Genomic DNA, 18059 nt, shown 5'->3' with positions numbered 1-18059 from the left:
CCCCCAAGAGTTGGCTACGGGGGATGGAGACTGACACCCATTCTTCCTCCGGCGAAACGCTTCTCCTGAACTTTCTCCAGGGGGATCTAGAACGCCTACTCACGTCGCGGGATCTTGAATGGGAACGCGAGCGAGATCGCCTCCTGCGGGACCTATCTCGCTGTCTCCTATGGTCCCTCGGGGCTCCGTCTTCCGATGAGTAGGAGTAGGCCTCGACCGAGGAGCCCGAAGACCTGTAGGACCTCGCTGGAGGGCCTGAATCGCGCCGCGTTGCTGGTGGTTCTACATGGTGTTCGGTCGGCGACGAAGGCTCCATGAAGTCGGCCGGGAACGTAGCTGAAGGCGTTGGAGGGAAGCGGGGGAGCTCCTCGCTGGGGAACCAGGTCTCAAACTCCTCTTCCATCCTCAGGGGAGATCTGAAGGGCGTCTTCGGAGGCGCCCAAACGAGGGTGTCTGACGGCGGCGAGTCCTCCTTCTCGGCAGCACCCTCGGCTGCTGACGCACCTGAAAAACCTGCCCAAGAGGCGGGAGAAGAGACTGCAGCAGTTTTACCCCACATCGGATCGTCCGACGAGACGGGACCTGCTTTCACCAGGGCTCCGTCCCCCGGATACACACCCGCCCCTCCCTCAGGCCCCCCACTTGCCTGGACAGAAGACACAATCCCACTGTCAGGTAAATCAGACTCCTGGGGAAGGACCACAGGCTGCTTCCCCGCAACAGTCTTAACTCGACTCCTACACTGGGTAGGGGAAGACGGCAGAGAGACTCTGTCCGACAGGACGCCGGGCGAAGCGAGAGGCGAAGACGTGTTGGACTTCCTAGGAGAACGTCCAGAGACCTTCTTCTTCTTAGTGCCGTATCGCACCCACTACACTTCATTACAGGACTCGCACTCCGCTGCAGGGGAACACACACTGCCCCTACACAACGAACACAAGGAGTGCGGGTCAACTTCGGGATTAGAAAGGAAAGTGCCACATGATTTGCCGGCCACAGGCCCAGGGCAACAACGGGGATGCTCCATAACGCACTAGTAAGACACCGCGAGACACAGGAACACAGAGGGAAAGGATAGGGAAGTACACAAAGGGACCACGTGAGACACAAAGGGTCGCACTGGGTTAAGAGAGAGCGTCGGGATGTTAACGCCGACGCGACCAAAAACTTACTGGAGATCGAGACCTGAGCAAGCATGCTCTCTGACCATGGGTCGTCTCTGAGTGCGTATCACTCCGCCAGAGATTACCCCCCATAGAAAACGGGAGTAGGGTAAACTACACAAAATTCTGGTCGGATGGGAGGAGATCCCAGATACTCCTAAGAAAGTAGTTCGAGGTAAGTACTCCGTGTTGGAACAAACTATTTTCATCCTTTCGGTTATACATTTTCCACAAAGCATGAATTGCAAATGTTCAGTGTATGCTTTTATATTATCAACACATACTATTTTCATGCCTTCTCTCAGGTTTTTCATGTTAGACAGGAATATATGTGGTATGGGAGTATCATTAAAGGGAGAAGCAATTAACAAATGTTGGTACTTTTGTTACCCAACTCTCACGAATGTACCTGTAATACTTGTCTTTGGATGTCAGTTTATTTTAATTTTTTTGCAGCTTATTCAGTAGGAGAATTTCCATGTATAATTCTTTAAACTGGTGCCAATTGGTCAACTGTGTATATTTTAATCAGCAGTTGGGAAAAACTTTTAACAATTTCTTACTATTCTACATAATTTATTATAAATAAGTTTTTCTTTACTTATTCAAGGACAAAGTTATTTCAACTTTTTTCCATACTCAAAATTTTTGCTACAGTATTTCAATATTTCATACCCAATATCAAAAGGGCCATAGAAATAAGCCATGTGTTATTCCTTTTCTAAAATTCTTCCACTTCAGTTTCTTGTATAATTTTGTATGAAAAAACTTAACAACATACCACTACTAACCTCCTTGCATAGCCAGAGTTACCGGACAGTCTTTATGTTGTAACAGCATAGACTTCAAGACAGCAACCTCAGAACGTAGTGACGAAACTTCCGTTTGAAGTTTCAAATTATGAGCTCCTAGTTCATCATATTTGATGGAAAGATTTTCAATCCACTTTTTCTTCTTTTCTCGACATCTAATAGCTGCAGCCCTGTGAGGAATGCATTGATAACTTAGTTTCTTGTTAAGAAAATGCTCATTTTAACAAATCAAGACATAACTTTAATAAACTTTACAATTTTGACACTTACCTCTTGGTCACATTACTCTGAGGATCATCAGTGTAGGACCCACTCAGGGGAGAGGGGAGAATAGCCTGAATGATTTCTCACAAAAATTAAGCTAATAAAAATATTTGAGTTGCCCTTACTATTATAAAAATCAGTAGCAGGAAATGGCAAGCCCTAAAGAGCACTAAAAACAATCAATACTGTACCTTAGAGGTTATACTAGTACCTACATCAGTAACTTAATGTATGTTGAAATTGCAGGGAAAATTTGTAAAAAAAAAAAATATCAAGTAACGATGTGAAAAACTGCATGAAATTACTTAAGACTAAAACTGAGCTGATTTGGCCAGAAAGACTAGTCTACTTGAAAAATCAAAATTTGCAATGTAGGTTAGTTCATCATCAACTACTCCATTGGCCGACACTTCATCAACAACACTTGGGGATGACCTTATCAAAACATTAGGATCAAATCCAGTGGTCTTACACAAATATTTCTTTTACTTGGCATACCTCCTGAAAGTCTAACCTTAAAAATCTAAGGTACAGTATCTATTTATTTGTTATTACCAAGGGCTAAATAATGATAGTAACAAGAGGCCAAATTATCAGTCTGTGCCTTGGCAAAGAACACAGAGTAGCACACAGTGACAAAAATATCAAAACATCCTATTTATCTAACATTTGAGACCATCTGGGTAAAGCATCTACAAAAGACATACCTGTGTAATGTTGAAACAAAAGTAAACAGTTTTACAATCCATAAATAACTCACAATTGATGTTAATGAAACACTATAAAACAAAGACATAAGATAAAAGAACTGTGTAAATACAAAGCACTATTCTATATACCACAGAACTTCCCCCAATTTTGGTGGATAGCCGACATCAAACAAATGAAAAAAAAGGGGACCTTTCCTCTCTATGCTCCTCCCAGCCTGACGAGGGACTAAACCGAGTTCGACTGGTACTGCTAGGGTGCCACAGCCCACCCTCCCCCATTATCCACCACAGATGAAGCTTCATGACGCTGAATCCCCTACTTCTACCTCCGCGGTCATCCAAGGCGACCGGAAGGAGCAGCAGGGCCTACCAGAACTGCGTCACAATTGCTCGCTATTCATTCCTATTTCTAGCACGCTCTCTTGCCTCTCTCACATCTATCCTCCTATCACCCAGAGCTTTCATCATTCCATCCATCCAACCAAACCTTGGCCTTCCTCTTGTACTTCTCCCATCAACTCTTGCATTCATCACCTTCTTTAGCAGACAGCCATTTTCCATTCTCTCAATAAGGCCAAACCACCTCAACACATTCATATCCACTCTAGCTGCTAGCTCATTTCTTACACCCGTTCTCATCCTCACTACTTCGTTCCTAACCCTATCTACTCGAGATACACCAGCCATACTCCTCAGACACTTCATCTCAAACACATTCAATTTCTGTCTCTCCGTCACTTTCATTCTCCACAGCTCCGACCCATACATTACAGTTGGTACAATCACCTTCCCATACAGAACTCTTCACATTCATTCCTAACCCTTTATTCTTTACCACTCCCTTCACTGCCCCGCAACACTTTGCGACCATCATTCATTCTCTGACGTACATCTGCTTCCACTCCACCAATTGCTGCAACAACAGACCCAGAGTACTTAGACTGATTTACTTCAAGTAACTCTCCATTCAACATGACATTTAACCTCACACCACCTTCCCTTCTTGTACATCTCATAACCTTACTCTTACCCAAATTAACTCTCAACTTCCTTCCAAATTCTGTCACTAATCGGCCAAGCTTCTCTTATGAGTCTGCAACCAGTACAGTGTCATGTGCAAACAACAACTGATTTACCTTCAATTCATGATCATCCTCGTCAATCAGTTTCAATTCTTGTCCATGCACTCGAGCATTCACCTCTCTCACTATTCCATCAACATACAAGTTAAACAACCATGGCAACATCACACATCCCTGTCTCAGTCCCACTCTCACTGGAAACCAATCGCTCACTTCATTTCCTATCCAAACACACACTTTGTAAAAACTTTTCAGTACTTGCAACATCCTTCCACCAATTCCATATACCCTCATCATATTCCACATCGCTTCCCTATCAACTCTATCATAAGCTTTCTCAAGATCCATAATCGCAACATATACCTTCTTACCTTTTGCTAAATATTTCTCGCATACCTGCCCAACTGAAAAATTCTGATTCATACATCCCCTACGTCTTCTAAAACCACTCTGTACTTCTAAGATTGCATTCTCTGTTTTATCTTTAATCCTATTAATCAGTACTCTACCATATAATTTTCCAACCACACTCAACAAACTAATACCCCTTGAATTACAACACTCATGTACACCTCCCTTACCCTTATATAGTGGTACAACACATACACAAACCCTATCTACTGGTACCATTGATAACATAAAACACACATTAAACAATCTCAAAAACCATTCAAGTACAGTCACACCCCCTTCCTTTAACATCTCAGTTTTCATACCATCCATACCAGGTGGTTTTCATACTCTCATTTCATCTAGTGCTCTTCTCACTTCCTCTCTTGTAATCTCTCATTTTCATCTTCCATCATTGGCACTTCAACACCTGCAACAGCAATTATATCTGCCTTCCTATTATCCTCGGCATTCAGTAAACTTTCAAAATATTCCACCCACCTTTTCCTTGCCTCCTCTCCTCTTAACAACCTTCCATTTATATCTTTCACTGTCTCTTTAATTCTTGAACCTGCCTTCCTTACTCTATTCACTTCGTTCCAAAACTTCTTATTCTCTTCATATGGACGAACCAATCCCTGACCCCACCTCAGGTCAGCCGCTCTCTTTGCCCTAGTTACCTTGCGCTTTACTTCCACATTTTTCTCTCTATATCTTTCATACTTCTCTACACTATTACTGCGCAGCTATTCTTCAAATGCCCTCTTTTTCTTTTCCACTTTTGCCTTCACAACAGTAATAATGTGAATCAAGTTCTTTGCTGAAGTTTTTTCTTGGGTCTCATTATTCCCCAAATTCATTTGAGGTATATAACAAGTGGTATAGAGGTCCCTTGGAGGGGGAACATGACATATAGAAAGAAATCTTTTAATTCTTATATCAATTCCAAGATAGCACCACTAAGTTAATAAAATTTTACCATTCAAAGGTAAGATTTGTGTATATAATATCAATTGAAAATCATGAAATAACTTTTTCAAATGGCTTGACTAGTTATTATTCTGATCAAAATGTTCTTATTTCCTAAATGGTCTGGAGAAGTTTGAAGTGGACATTTTGCAGCAATGACATCACTGATATTGTAATAGAATAAACGGATTCTGAAGCAAAGCGAAAAATCTATTTTTGGGTGAGATGGCCATGTCGTCCTGATGGAAGGTTCCTATAGGTAGCTTTCTAAGGGATATTTGGCTACAGTGATATTCCCAGAGAATTGACCTTGGGTCTCCAGAATTCTAACTCCTGGCGCGAATATCCTTAAAACTTTTTCTTAAGGATATCGCATAATATCAGGGGACGTATATCTTGATACGACACATGGCAATCTTCACCCCGAATAGCGTTTTCGCTTTGAGGGGGAAAGTGGCGAAACTGAAGAGGAGCCGTTATCAAGGTTACCCTTCCTTCCATACTATTACATGGCTCCAAGATGGCATTCATTCCTTGTAGCATTGAGCATGGTGCTACAGATATAGTTTTGGGAGGGATCTTGCCTAAGCCTTTTCTTATAGAAAAGGAGGGCGGGTCCATCAGAACGACATGGCCATCTCACCCAAAAATAGATTTTTCGCTTCGTTTCAAAATCCGTTTTTTGGGTTCAAGCCATGTTGTCCTGATGGAAGTTTACCAGAGAATTACTTAAAAGTACTGTATCTGTGGATTTGGATAGGTGCCTTAACCTTGGGACAATTTTTTCTATGGTCATCCGGACCATTGAGACATATGACGTTATCGTTATACGTCACTACCACTAATAATGGAACAATGTTAGGGCTTCCTGCCCCCTGCAGGGAAGTGTCATACTAGACAGTAGAAAAGGGTCTCAAGGTTTGCATATATTGTAGGAACAAACATAAGTATCAACTAGATATACAAAGGTCTCACCGTTTGTATATATTGTCGGAACAAATATAAGTATCAACTATAACTATTTGTTTGTATTCATACAATAATATAAGGTTTACTTAGGTAAATAAGTAAGAGAACTCTGGCTACATTTATTGTGCTATTTGCAGGGCGAAATAAGATGCAATTACACTCTCCTATCATTCATTTAGGCTAAATGAGTGAATGGGGAAACAAGTGTAACATGTTGAAGAGAATTATACATACAACATGAACAGATAAAGTTTTCTACCTGAAAGGGAAGAAATGATTAATGTCACTATAAAATTTGAAAATTTGGATAAAAATTTTTCAATATAATTTTCTGTAAATCTTAGATACTATCAACACTGTGTACTACGTACACACGGCACAAGTGTTATCTGTATAATTCCACACCTGAAATTTTGAACAGTCTTAGTGTCACCATGGTGACACCCACATAAAAGATATTGCACTGAAAGGTGTCAACACCTTTTCACCCTAATTGATAGTCCCAATCAATTCACTGTTCATCGCAGCACTAGACGACAGGTTTTACTACACTACCTGCCACCACCACGTAATGCTTAAGTTCGTGCACTTGCTTCGCATAATGTTTGTAGAACACTCTGGATGACTTCCATCCAGTATATGAGAGAAGACGCTCGAAGTCCATATACTGAAAAAAGTTCAGTGAGGAAGCAGTTTTTCTTGGATCATGACCTGTGGGTGCACTGTCAGGATCAGCTCTGCGAATCAAGTAGGTGAGCTTCGCCCTCAGTTGTTTTAGGGATAAGTTTGATCCTGAGGTTTCTCCTTTGAAGAGCTGTCCTCCCCTGAAGTATGAAGTTCTTCAAAGATAGACCTTTAGACATTCTACTGGACACAGAGAGACATCTTCCTTCAGAGGGCAGATTCTCCAGGGACCCCATCTCTTAGTGGGTAGCTCGTTCTTGGCGAGAAAGGTAGGATCAGGAAAGAGATTCAGTTCTCCCACTTCTGTGAACTGAATGTGGCCCTCGTTTCTTGATAGGGCTACTATTTCACTAACTCTAGCCCCCGAGGCTATAGCGAACAGGAAAATGACTTTTTGGGTTAGATCCTTAAGAGAACTATCTTCATTGTTCACGGTTGAAGCATAGTGTAGGACCTTGTCCAAGGACCATGAAATGGGCTTCGGAGGAGCTGCAGGTCTAAGTCTAGCGCATGCCTTCGGGATCTTGTTAAAGATTTCGTTCGTCAGGTCCACTTGGAAGGCGTATAGAAGAGGTCTAGTCAGGGCTGACTTACACATAGTTATCGTATTGGCAGCAAGGCCTTGTTCATGAAGGTGGATGAAGAAGGACAGACAGAAGTCTATTGAGATTTCTTTCAGTCTTTTTGCTTTAACGAAAGCAACCCACTTTTTCCAAGACGATTCATATTGTCTTCTGATTGACTTTGACTTGTATTCTTCTAAGAAGTCTATACTGCCTTTTGAGATCCCAAATCTTTTCTTAACCGCTAAAGCGAGAAAATCCTGAGATGAAGGTTTTGGGTTCTCTGTGATGAAGCGAAGTCAGTCAACTTCTGAACCAGTTGAGATACAGCTGGGATCGGTAGAGGGACCAGCCTCAGCTTCAGTTCCATCACCAGAGGGAACCAGTTGCTCTTGGGCCATTTGGGGAACACTAGAGCCGCCGTTCCCTAGAAGGATCTCAGCTTGTTGAGGACCTTCAGTTGGAGACTGGTTGGAGGAACAGGTAAATCCGGCTCCATTCGTTCCAATCGAGAGACATGGCGTCCGTCGCCTCCGACAGAGGGTCCTCAGGGTCCTCGTATGTGGCTACATACCGAGGTAGTTTCTTGTTGTCGCCCGTCGCGAAGAGGTCGATCTGCAGTTCCGGGACTTGTTCCAAGATGAAGGAGAATGAGTCTGTGTCTACGGACCATTCTGACTCTACCGGCTTTAGCCTGGATAGAGCATCCGCTGTCACATTTCGGAACCCTTGTAGGTGAACTGCTGATAAGTGCCATCTCTTCTTTTTCGCTAAACAAAAGATGACTAATATCGCATGGTTGATGTGGGGCGATCTCGAGCATTGTCGGTTCAGACATCTCACTATCTCTTCGCTGTCAAAGATCAGCCTGATGTGAACTGATCTGCAAGGGGAGAGTTTTTTCAACGTCAAGAGGACTGCCATGGCCTCCAAAATATTAATGTGAAAGGTCTTGAACAGAGATGACTAAGTCCCTTGGACTTTCCTTTGATGGGAGTGACCTCCCCATCCTTCCGTCGAGGCATCCGTGTGGATGGTCACTGATGGTGGAGGTGGTTGCAAGGGCACGGTCCTCGTTAGGCCCTTGGCCTTCGATCACGGCTTGAGAAGTGATCGTAGTAAGGTCGGCATCGGTCTTTGTAGATCTCTTCGAGCGTTTGATGCGTTTGATGCTCTTAGCACTGGGTCTGTTACTGCTGCAAACTGGAGAGAGCCCAGTACTCTTTCCTGTTGGCGTCTTGAGATCCTGTCGGATTTCAGTAGTCTCTTGACAGTCCCCACGATCTCCCTTCTCTTCCCTGAGGGAATGGAGAGGCAGTGTGACATCAAGTTCCAATGGATTCCCAGCCATTGGAACTCTTGAGCTGGAGAGAGTCGAGACTTCTTGAAGTTGATCTTGAATCCTAGATGTTCCAGGAACTGGATCACTTCCTTGGATGCTTGCAGACAAGACGTCTTGGATGCTGCTCACACCAGCCAGTCGTCCGGGTACGCTGCTACCTGAACACCTTCTAGGCGTAGTTGTTGAACGATTGCGTCTGCAAGTTTCGTGAAGATCCTTGGGGCTATGTTTAGTCCGAAGGGCATGGCTCTGAAGACATACTTTTTTTTCTGTAACTTGAATCCTAGTAGGAGAGGGGGCGGCTAACTGGGAGGTGCCAGTAAGTATCTGCCAGGTCTATCGAGACTGTGTATGCCCCTTTGGGTAACAGGGTCCTTATGTGTTGAAGGGTTAACATCCTGAACTTGCTGTTCTCTATGAACTTGTTGAGTGGCGACAAGTCCAGAATGACTCTGAGTTTGTCCGAGTCCTTCTTGGGAACACAAAACAGCCTTCCCTGGAATTTGATGGACTTTGCTTTCCTTATAACCTGTTTGCTCAAGAGTTCTAAGGTATATTCTTCAAATAAGGGGGTGGTGTTGGAAGAATTGAGGAAATGATGGTGGAGACTTGTTCCATTTCCATCTTAGTCCATTCTTGATTAGGCTGTGGGCCCAAGGATCGAAGGTACAACGATCCTGAAAGTGTTTACCTCCTCGACCGCGTCCTCCCCTACCTCGTGAGGGATGCCTTGAGGAACCCCGTCTGGATCCTTTACCTTTCGGCCGAAAGGTAGTGGTTTGCCTCTCAAACCCAGGGTTGAATGCTGGTGAGTGGGCAACCAGCTGTTGAGGCACCACTTGGAAGGTGGTCTGTGGTTGAGCAACCACTTGGGGCACCGAGGTCATGGTAACTGTAGGATGTTGCTGGGCAGGCCAAGATTGAAGTCTAGGCTTCTTTGTCTTCCTTTTAGGTTGGGGACCAGCATCCGGGGAAGACTTCCTTTGACGAGATGCCCCACTTCTGGAGAAGGTTCCTATTCTCCGTGGCGGCTTTCTCTACTTCCTTTTTGACCACTTCATTCGGGAAGAGGTCTTTACCCTAAATGTTGGAAGATACCAGTTTCCTAGGTTCGTGTTTCACTGTTGCTGCAGCGAACACTAACTCTCTACAGGCTCTCCTAGCCTTCATGAAAGCGTACAGGTACTTCACTAGGGTGGCCATGTGCATTTTGGCCAGGACCATGAGCATGAGCATGTCTGGGGTGTTTTTTTGGCCTGCACACATCTCTATGCAGTTCTGTAGAGATAAGGATGCACTAAGTCTCTCCTTTGTTTCTTGTTCCCTGCATAAGAGAAAGTCAGATAGTTTAGGGAGATTTTTGCTAAACTGTCGTCCCGCGATATCTGCATCCAGTTTCCCTACTGAGAAGGTTAGGTGGACTTCCTTCCATTCCTTCTCTTCCATGACCAGGGCTAACGACAGAGGCCTACACTCCTCTAGTGCAGGGCATGGTTTGCCTGCCACCACTGCCTTGGCAACAGTTTTAAATGCATTCAATGTAAAGGGGAAGGCTATTGAAGCAGGAGCAAGAAAGGTAGGGTGTTTCTTGCTCAAGGCGGACACTTTCGAGTTTGAATAGCCCGCCTTCTTCAGGCTGCTCGACAAGAGAGCCTGTGCCTTATCGTGGTCGAAAACCATGACCTCCTTCGGTTCTGTCTCCTCTTTTGGCGCTGACTCATGGCTCAGTCGAATAAAGCAATCAGGGCAAGCATTGAAGCTTGGCCAGAACTGGATGTTGTCTAAGGGGACAGCTCCCATCTTATCAGAGATGTAGAGCTTGCCGTTGGTAATCGGCATATACTGAGTACTCCGCATGTCTCCAGGGATTCGTCTTAGAGCAGGGTGGGAGGTCTTGGACTCTAAGTCGCTTGTATGACCCTCGGGAGGCAGTGATCCATGCTTCACAGAGCTCTTTTTCAAGCTTCGCTTCCCTTTCTTCGCCTTGCTTGCGAATGTTCTCCATCAGCGCCGTGATATGAGCCAAAACTGCCTGGCTCATGTTGTCCAAAGGAGGGGTAGGAGTAGAAGACGTAGAAGGTGTCGGCTCCAGTGCCGGCACAGGCGGAAGGGATTCCGACTCAGCTTCATCTTCTTCGGGAGGCAGAGTAGACTCCTCCTCGGGATCCTCCCTAAGGAGATCCTTCTCAGTGTCCGAAGACACTTCAGACATCCTTTCTTCCTGGTGGATGTCCATGTCTTGCAACGCCTGACTGACATCCGTCTCGATGGCAATCTGGACGCAGGGAGGTCCACGTCGTGTTGGGGCACGACAGCTTCACTAACTGCTTTAGGGAACAGCAAGTTATGCATCCTGTCATTAGGTAGGTACGGTCCCGGAGAGTTCTTTTGGAACCCTCATACCCACTTGCGCAGCTTTTCTCGTGCTGCATCCCTCGACTCCGTTGACTTGGGGTCGTCGAAACCTTCGGCCACCGTGGCCAAGTAGACTATGCAGTTCTGGGGGTCCCATTACTGCAGGGTTTCGGTGGTAATGGTGCAGGCGGCATGAGACCTACACATCTTGTGACCACAGAAGTTCCTACTCCTGTGGTTACAGAAATCACCTCACACTTCATTTTGGGTTCCTCCTGTAAAGAAAGGAAAAATAAATGAGTATGCGGTTGTTTATCACTTTTGATAAAAAGGTTATGCAAAATATTAATATTTGAACCATTATAGCTTAGGATAGAAAGCTAGAAAGGAAATGGGAAAGACACATACTTGTGTCTCCTATCCAGTCAATTGCTGTGACCTCCCCCAATATTAATGTTAGAATTTTCTTATTAAGGAAATTCAAAAGAAAGGGGTTCTAACCTCTTGGGACAGAAAAAGTGTATACTAACACTAACCTTTCTCTAGTTTTAATATTGTGGGGTAAGTTATATGACTGATTACTATCAGTGTATTGAAGGAATACTGCCTTTCAATATAGAATTGGTCTCAACAATAGACTGTGAGAGGACACACAGGGTATGTTGGAAAAAATAAACTACTGTATAATCTATACTATAGTTTTCTGTCTGCAGTATATACTATACTGCAAATATACTAGCTACGTACTGTATAATCATATACTGTAGTTCAGCCGGCATGTTGCTGGCTAGGCTAGCACCTGACGGCAACGGTCCATCCAGCATGTTGCCGGCTGGGTTAGTACCTGGCGGCACCAGTCCAACCGGCATCCTACCGGTTGGGTTAGTACCTGGAGGCACCGGTCCAGCCAGCGTGGGTTAGTACCTGGCGGCACTAGCCGACAGAAAGAGAGAAAGCATGGAATGAAGGGCTGCCTTATTAATGTATGTACAGAAAATAAGGGTGTAGGTATATAACCGTACTGCCTTCTTCCTGAATGAGGGTTCAAATGGAAGGGAAAAATGAATCATTCAAGCTTCCACCCAGTCACAAACTCTGTTGCCGGCACTGCCGGATTCAGGGATGTGGAAGGCAGTCCAAGGGAGGACTGAAGAACACTCAAAGACAAAGAGGTCTCCCACCGGCAATCGTCACAACCTTTCCTGAAGCCTTGCGTCCGTAGGGGAAAGTTGGAGCGGTTATCAAGCCGCCTAAGTAGGAACCCAGCCGGCACTACAATCTACCTGGCAAGCGGGTAGAATGTAGAACGACGGCCACAGAATTTCAATAGCAAGGCTATCGTTAAAGGACAGAGAGGGGCAGGGAAAGGGTCTTGTATGTAGTGTTAGGAGAGGGCGGCAGGATTGCCGCCATTTCCAAACAGAGGTGAAACTTCGTTTAAATATCGGCGCCATCCTAGGCGGCAGAAGAATATCTATTCTTCAACCTAGGGTCTGCCGAAAGTGTTAGGAGAAGGCGGCACGATTGCCTTCATTTCCAAACCGGAGTGAAACTTCATTTCAATATCGGCGCCATCCTAGGCGGCAGAAGAATATTTATTCTTCAGCCTAGGGTCTGCTGAAACAAGACTTGTCTTAGGGAGGCTAAACCTTCTACGCTGGCAAATATAAGCCGGCAGGAGGATGACTACTCACCCTGCAGCTCAGCCACTCGCATAAACACTGAATACTCTGAGGTTCTGTCGAAAACCCAAGCTGGGATACTCGCTGGCAAGGGTGGGAGACAGGAAACACTAGCCTAGTCAAGCAGGAGTTTACTACTCTATGGCGAGACCAAGATAGGGTTGTCGCCTATGGCGATGCTCAGAGGGTAGGAGGGATTACCCTTAAATCTCCACAGGAGACGAGTATCGAGTTATATAATTAATTCTAGGAGATATACTATCTCCTGTTGAATTGATAAAACGATACGAGAGTAAACGGGGATAATGTATGAAAGTATACTAAAGCGCCTAGGATAGGTAGCCTAGCGCGGGGTGAGATCTCGGTTACCTATATCACCGAAACTCTAACATATACGATCGACATAAGAGGAAGAGGAAATTTGAATGCATGATTATATCTTCACTTGTATAATTGTGTCTAAATAGCTATAATTCATTAAAGCTAAAAAACCGGGAATGTCGTTCTTCTGACTAAATAAAGCATGCATAACGAACAACAGCGCCCAACATGGCGCCTCCGGTGACTGGCCATGCTCCATAAAACACATTAAATTAAACTAATTTCACTGTGTAGCAGGAGCTAAAAATTATACACTGTAAAGATTAAATACTCAACTTTACAGAGGCAGAAGATGCTGGAGAATGCATAATAAATCCTCTCAAGAACGTTAGACAACAGGGAAAACCACCGTGCGAGACCGCTACCAAATAAGGAATGAGCGCCATCTTGGAGCCATGTAATAGTATGGGAGGAAGAGTAACCTTGATAACGGCTCCCCTTCAGTTTCCCCACTTTTCCCCCTCAAAGCGAAAACGCTATTCGGGGTGAAGATTGCCATGTGTCGTATCAAGATATACATCCCCTGATATTATGCGATATCCTTAAGAAAAATTTTAAGGATATTTGTGCCAGGAGTTAGAATTCTGGAGACCTAAGGTTAATTCTCTGGGAATATCACTGTACCCAAATATCCCTTAGAAAGCTACCCATAAGAACCTTCCATCAGGACGACATGGCTTGAGCCCAAAAAGTTATATTATTATTGAATGCATAAATGATACAAAGAATTTACCTAAGTATTTTTGTTATTTTAAATACCGAAACATTTTCTACCTAATATTATTACTTATTAATGCAATAACTGTTATAACCATAAATGCCATTCATATTACTGTACTGTTATTAGGTATGATAAAATATGTTATAAACCTTAATCCATCCATATACCAAAGGCACTTCCCCCAATTTTGGGGGGTAGCCGACACCAACAAGAACAAAAAAAAAAAAAAGGGGACCTCTACTCTCTATGTTCCTCCAGCCTAACCAGGGACTCAGCCGAGTTCAGCTGGTACTGCTAGGGTGCCACAGCCCAACCTCCCACATTTCCACAACAGATGAAGCTTCATACTGCTGAGTCCCCTACTGCTGCTACCTCCACGGTCATCTAAGGCACCGGAGGAAGCAGCAGGGCCTACCGGAACTGCGTCACAATCGCTCGCCATTCATTCCTATTTCTAGCACGCTCTCTTGCCTCTCTCACATCTATCCTCCTATCACCCAGAGCTTTCTTCACACCATCCATCCACCCAAACCTTGGCCTTCCTCTTGTACTTCTCCCATCAACTCTTGCATTCATCACCTTCTTTAGCAGACAGCCAATCTCCATTCTCTCAACATGGCCAAACCACCTCAACACATTCATATCCACTCTAGCCGCTAACTCATTTCTTACACCCGTTCTCACCCTCACCACCTCGTTCCTGACCCTATCTACTCGAGATACACCAGCCATACTCCTCAGACACTTCATCTCAAACACATTCAATTTCTGTCTCTCCATCACTTTCATTCCCCACAATTCTGATCCATACATCACAGTTGGTACAATCACTTTCTCATATAGAACTCTCTTTACATTCATGCCCAACCCTCTATTTTTTACTACTCCCTTAACTGCCCCCAACACTTTGCAACCTTCATTCACTCTCTGACGTACATCTGCTTCCACTCCACCATTTGCTGCAATAACAGACCCCAAGTACTTAAACTGATCCACCTCCTCAAGTAACTCTCCATTCAACATGACATTCAACCTTGCACCACCTTCCCTTCTCGTACATCTCATAACCTTACTCTTACCCACATTAACTCTCAACTTCCTTCTCTCACACACCCTTCCAAATTCTGTTACTAGTCGGTCAAGCTTCTCTTCTGTGTCTGCTACCAGTACAGTATCATCCGCAAACAACAACTGATTTACCTCCCATTCATGATCATTCTCGTCTACCAGTTTTAATCCTCGTCCAAGCACTCGAGCATTCACCTCTCTCACCACTCCATCAACATACAAGTTAAACAACCACGGCGACATCACACATCCCTGTCTCAGCCCCACTCTCACCGGAAACCAATCGCTCACTTCATTTCCTATTCTAACACATGCTTTACTACCTTTGTAGAAACTTTTCACTGCTTGCAACAACCTTCCACCAACTCCATATAACCTCATCACATTCCACATTGCTTCCCTATCAACTCTATCATATGCTTTCTCCAGATCCATAAATGCAACATACACCTCCTTACCTTTTGCTAAATATTTCTCGCATATCTGCCTAACTGTAAAAATCTGATTCATACAACCCCTACCTCTTCTAAAACCCCCCTGTACTTCCCAGATTGCATTCTCTGTTTTATCCTTAATCCTATTAATCAGTACTCTACCATACACTTTTCCAACTACACTCAACAAACTAATACCTCTTGAATTACAACACTCATGCACATCTCCCTTACCCTTATATAGTGGTACAATACATGCACAGACCCAATCTACTGGTACCATTGACAACACAAAACACACATTAAACAATCTCACCAACCATTCAATTACAGTCACACCCCCTTCCTTCAACATCTCAGCTTTCACACCATCCATACCAGATGCTTTTCCTACTCTCGTTTCATCTAGTGCTCTCCTCACTTCCTCTATTGTAATCTCTCTCTCATTCTCATCTCCCATCACTGGCACCTCAACACCTGGAACAGCAATTATCTCTGCCTCCCTATCATCCTCAACATTCAGCAAACTTTCAAAATATTCCGCCCACCTTTTCCTGGCCTCCTCTCCTTTTAACAACCTTCCATTTCCGTCTTTCACTGTCTCTTAATGTAAATGTAAAAACATGAGGTTAAGTACTGAATAAGCATTTTTTTTTTTTGGTGCTAAAATGCAGTTTTTACCTCCTCTATTTATACAGTTTCTAATCACATCAGGTAATGTTTAAAATGTTTCTGATCATATATGACTATTTGTATTCAAATGTTTTCAATAAATTACAATTTTGAGTACTTTTTTCTCATCTGCTTTCCTCCTTACAAATAGCTCTGCACATTCTAGAAAGTAATTGATGAGCTAATCATTGATTTCTCTCAAATATAAACAATCAATATCCTTTATCTACCCGTATTTTGCCCCTTTTCCAAACCCCCTTTGAGCTAGTAGTGTAGATACAGGATGGACTGCTTTGTTTCACAAGCAAACCATCAGATATTTTCTCTTAAACCGGATATTCCTTGAAAAAAAAAATTAGAAATACAGTACATAAAATCTTATGAATACCTATTTCTTTCCAGGAACTTCCTCCTTTTTTCTAAAGGGTCTTCATTATCTGAAGAATTTCGCCGTCTTCTTTCCCCTTTTCCACTTAGATTATTGGAACTATTTGTACTTTCATCTTCACCTTCCCCCTGGAATAACAAAAATAAAATGTAAAATTGGCGAGAAAAATTCAATTAAAAATCTTAATAACAAAGATACTCCAGACAAAAGTTTCTCATATTCTCACACACAGTAATGACGTATTTTGCATCTCCTGATAAGATTAACACTATGCATGATATCACACATTATACTCACTCTAAATTGTTAATCAAAATTTCCAAATTCTGTTATTCCCAACCCAAGTGCAGGTACTGTCTGAGACTTTTCTTTCACTCTTTATTTCAAGAACATGCCAATGCTTAAAAGGGCTTTACAGAATACTCAATTACGCTAAGCACTAGATATACCTCCTGCAGGTATGCTAATTGTAAAGGCTCACCTAATTATGGGTGATTGAAAATGTCACAGATGAATTAGTTAATAACAGAAACATTTATGATGAAAATGATGCTAAAGTTAAGTTCACAAAATACATCAGTCCATAAATACTAAGAATAACAAGAAACCTTTACCTCTGTACTGCTCGTACCACTGAAATTGCGTGACCGAGTCATCTCGGCAATTCTATCTGCAGTGTTGGCTCTTGATGTTTTGCTGCATCCAGGCCTTGCTGCAGTACTACTTGATGCAAGAGCTTGCTTAAGTTTCTGTTAAAGATATAAAGTTTGTTTTCAACCCTTCATGTTCTACAAAAGCAAATCTTATTTGTAACTGTGCAGTAGTGCTTAGTAAAAATACAGTTTAGTGATAAATACATATTTAAATTAATAAAGAAATGGTTAACATTGGTAAGACCTAAATCACCTCTAATCCCATCTCAAATGCCTAATTCAAATTACATAAACAAGCAATGAATATTAATCTAAAAGACAAATATGTTTAGTAGATTTTTAGCCCTCCGAGTCTCAATTAAAAGCTTCTAGAAAACATGTTCAGATCGAGACCTGAAAATTATTGATATGATAGGGGTGCGGAAAAGTTGGTTCTTTAATATGAAGAAAATTTGAATCTGGACAATGAAAGAAAAGAGAAAGATCCTCTAGAACAAAATGGACTTTTGTCAATATCAATGGTAAAATAATGTAAATTAAAAGTTGCATTTCTACTTCCCTAATGGTTCTTTGCTGCCGTGATCCCATCCCCTGAATCTTTGCCAGACCACTAACTCTCTTCTATACGGCTAGTCAATTTATTTACATTTGATCTCCTTAAATATCTACCTCTCACTTAAAAGTCAGATTCTTCTTCTAGTCAGCCTTATGAGAACCCAAAAATATCTCTCAGCAACCTTGTCAAACCAATCTATTA

At 43.1% G+C, this 18059-nt stretch overlaps 1 protein-coding gene across 6 annotated transcripts in view; it reads right to left on the bottom strand.

The window, feature by feature from the left end:
• The window catches only part of LOC137618170 (cyclic AMP-dependent transcription factor ATF-2-like), a 150808-nt gene that overhangs the window by 45628 nt on the left and 87121 nt on the right, over nt 1–18059 (bottom strand). For all 6 annotated transcript variants that reach the window (XM_068348225.1, XM_068348230.1, XM_068348229.1 and 3 more), the window contains 3 exons: nt 17264–17398; nt 16650–16777; nt 1955–2145 (listed from right to left, as the gene is read on the bottom strand). In XM_068348225.1, coding sequence (XP_068204326.1) covers nt 1955–2145; nt 16650–16777; nt 17264–17398 — 454 coding nt within the window. The remainder of the gene's footprint in view (nt 1–1954; nt 2146–16649; nt 16778–17263; nt 17399–18059) is intronic.

The sequence above is a fragment of the Palaemon carinicauda genome, chromosome 24 (assembly GCF_036898095.1).
Source record: "Palaemon carinicauda isolate YSFRI2023 chromosome 24, ASM3689809v2, whole genome shotgun sequence".
Classification (NCBI taxonomy): Eukaryota; Metazoa; Arthropoda; class Malacostraca; order Decapoda; family Palaemonidae; genus Palaemon; species Palaemon carinicauda.
This window is presented reverse-complemented; position numbering and strand designations above follow the sequence as displayed.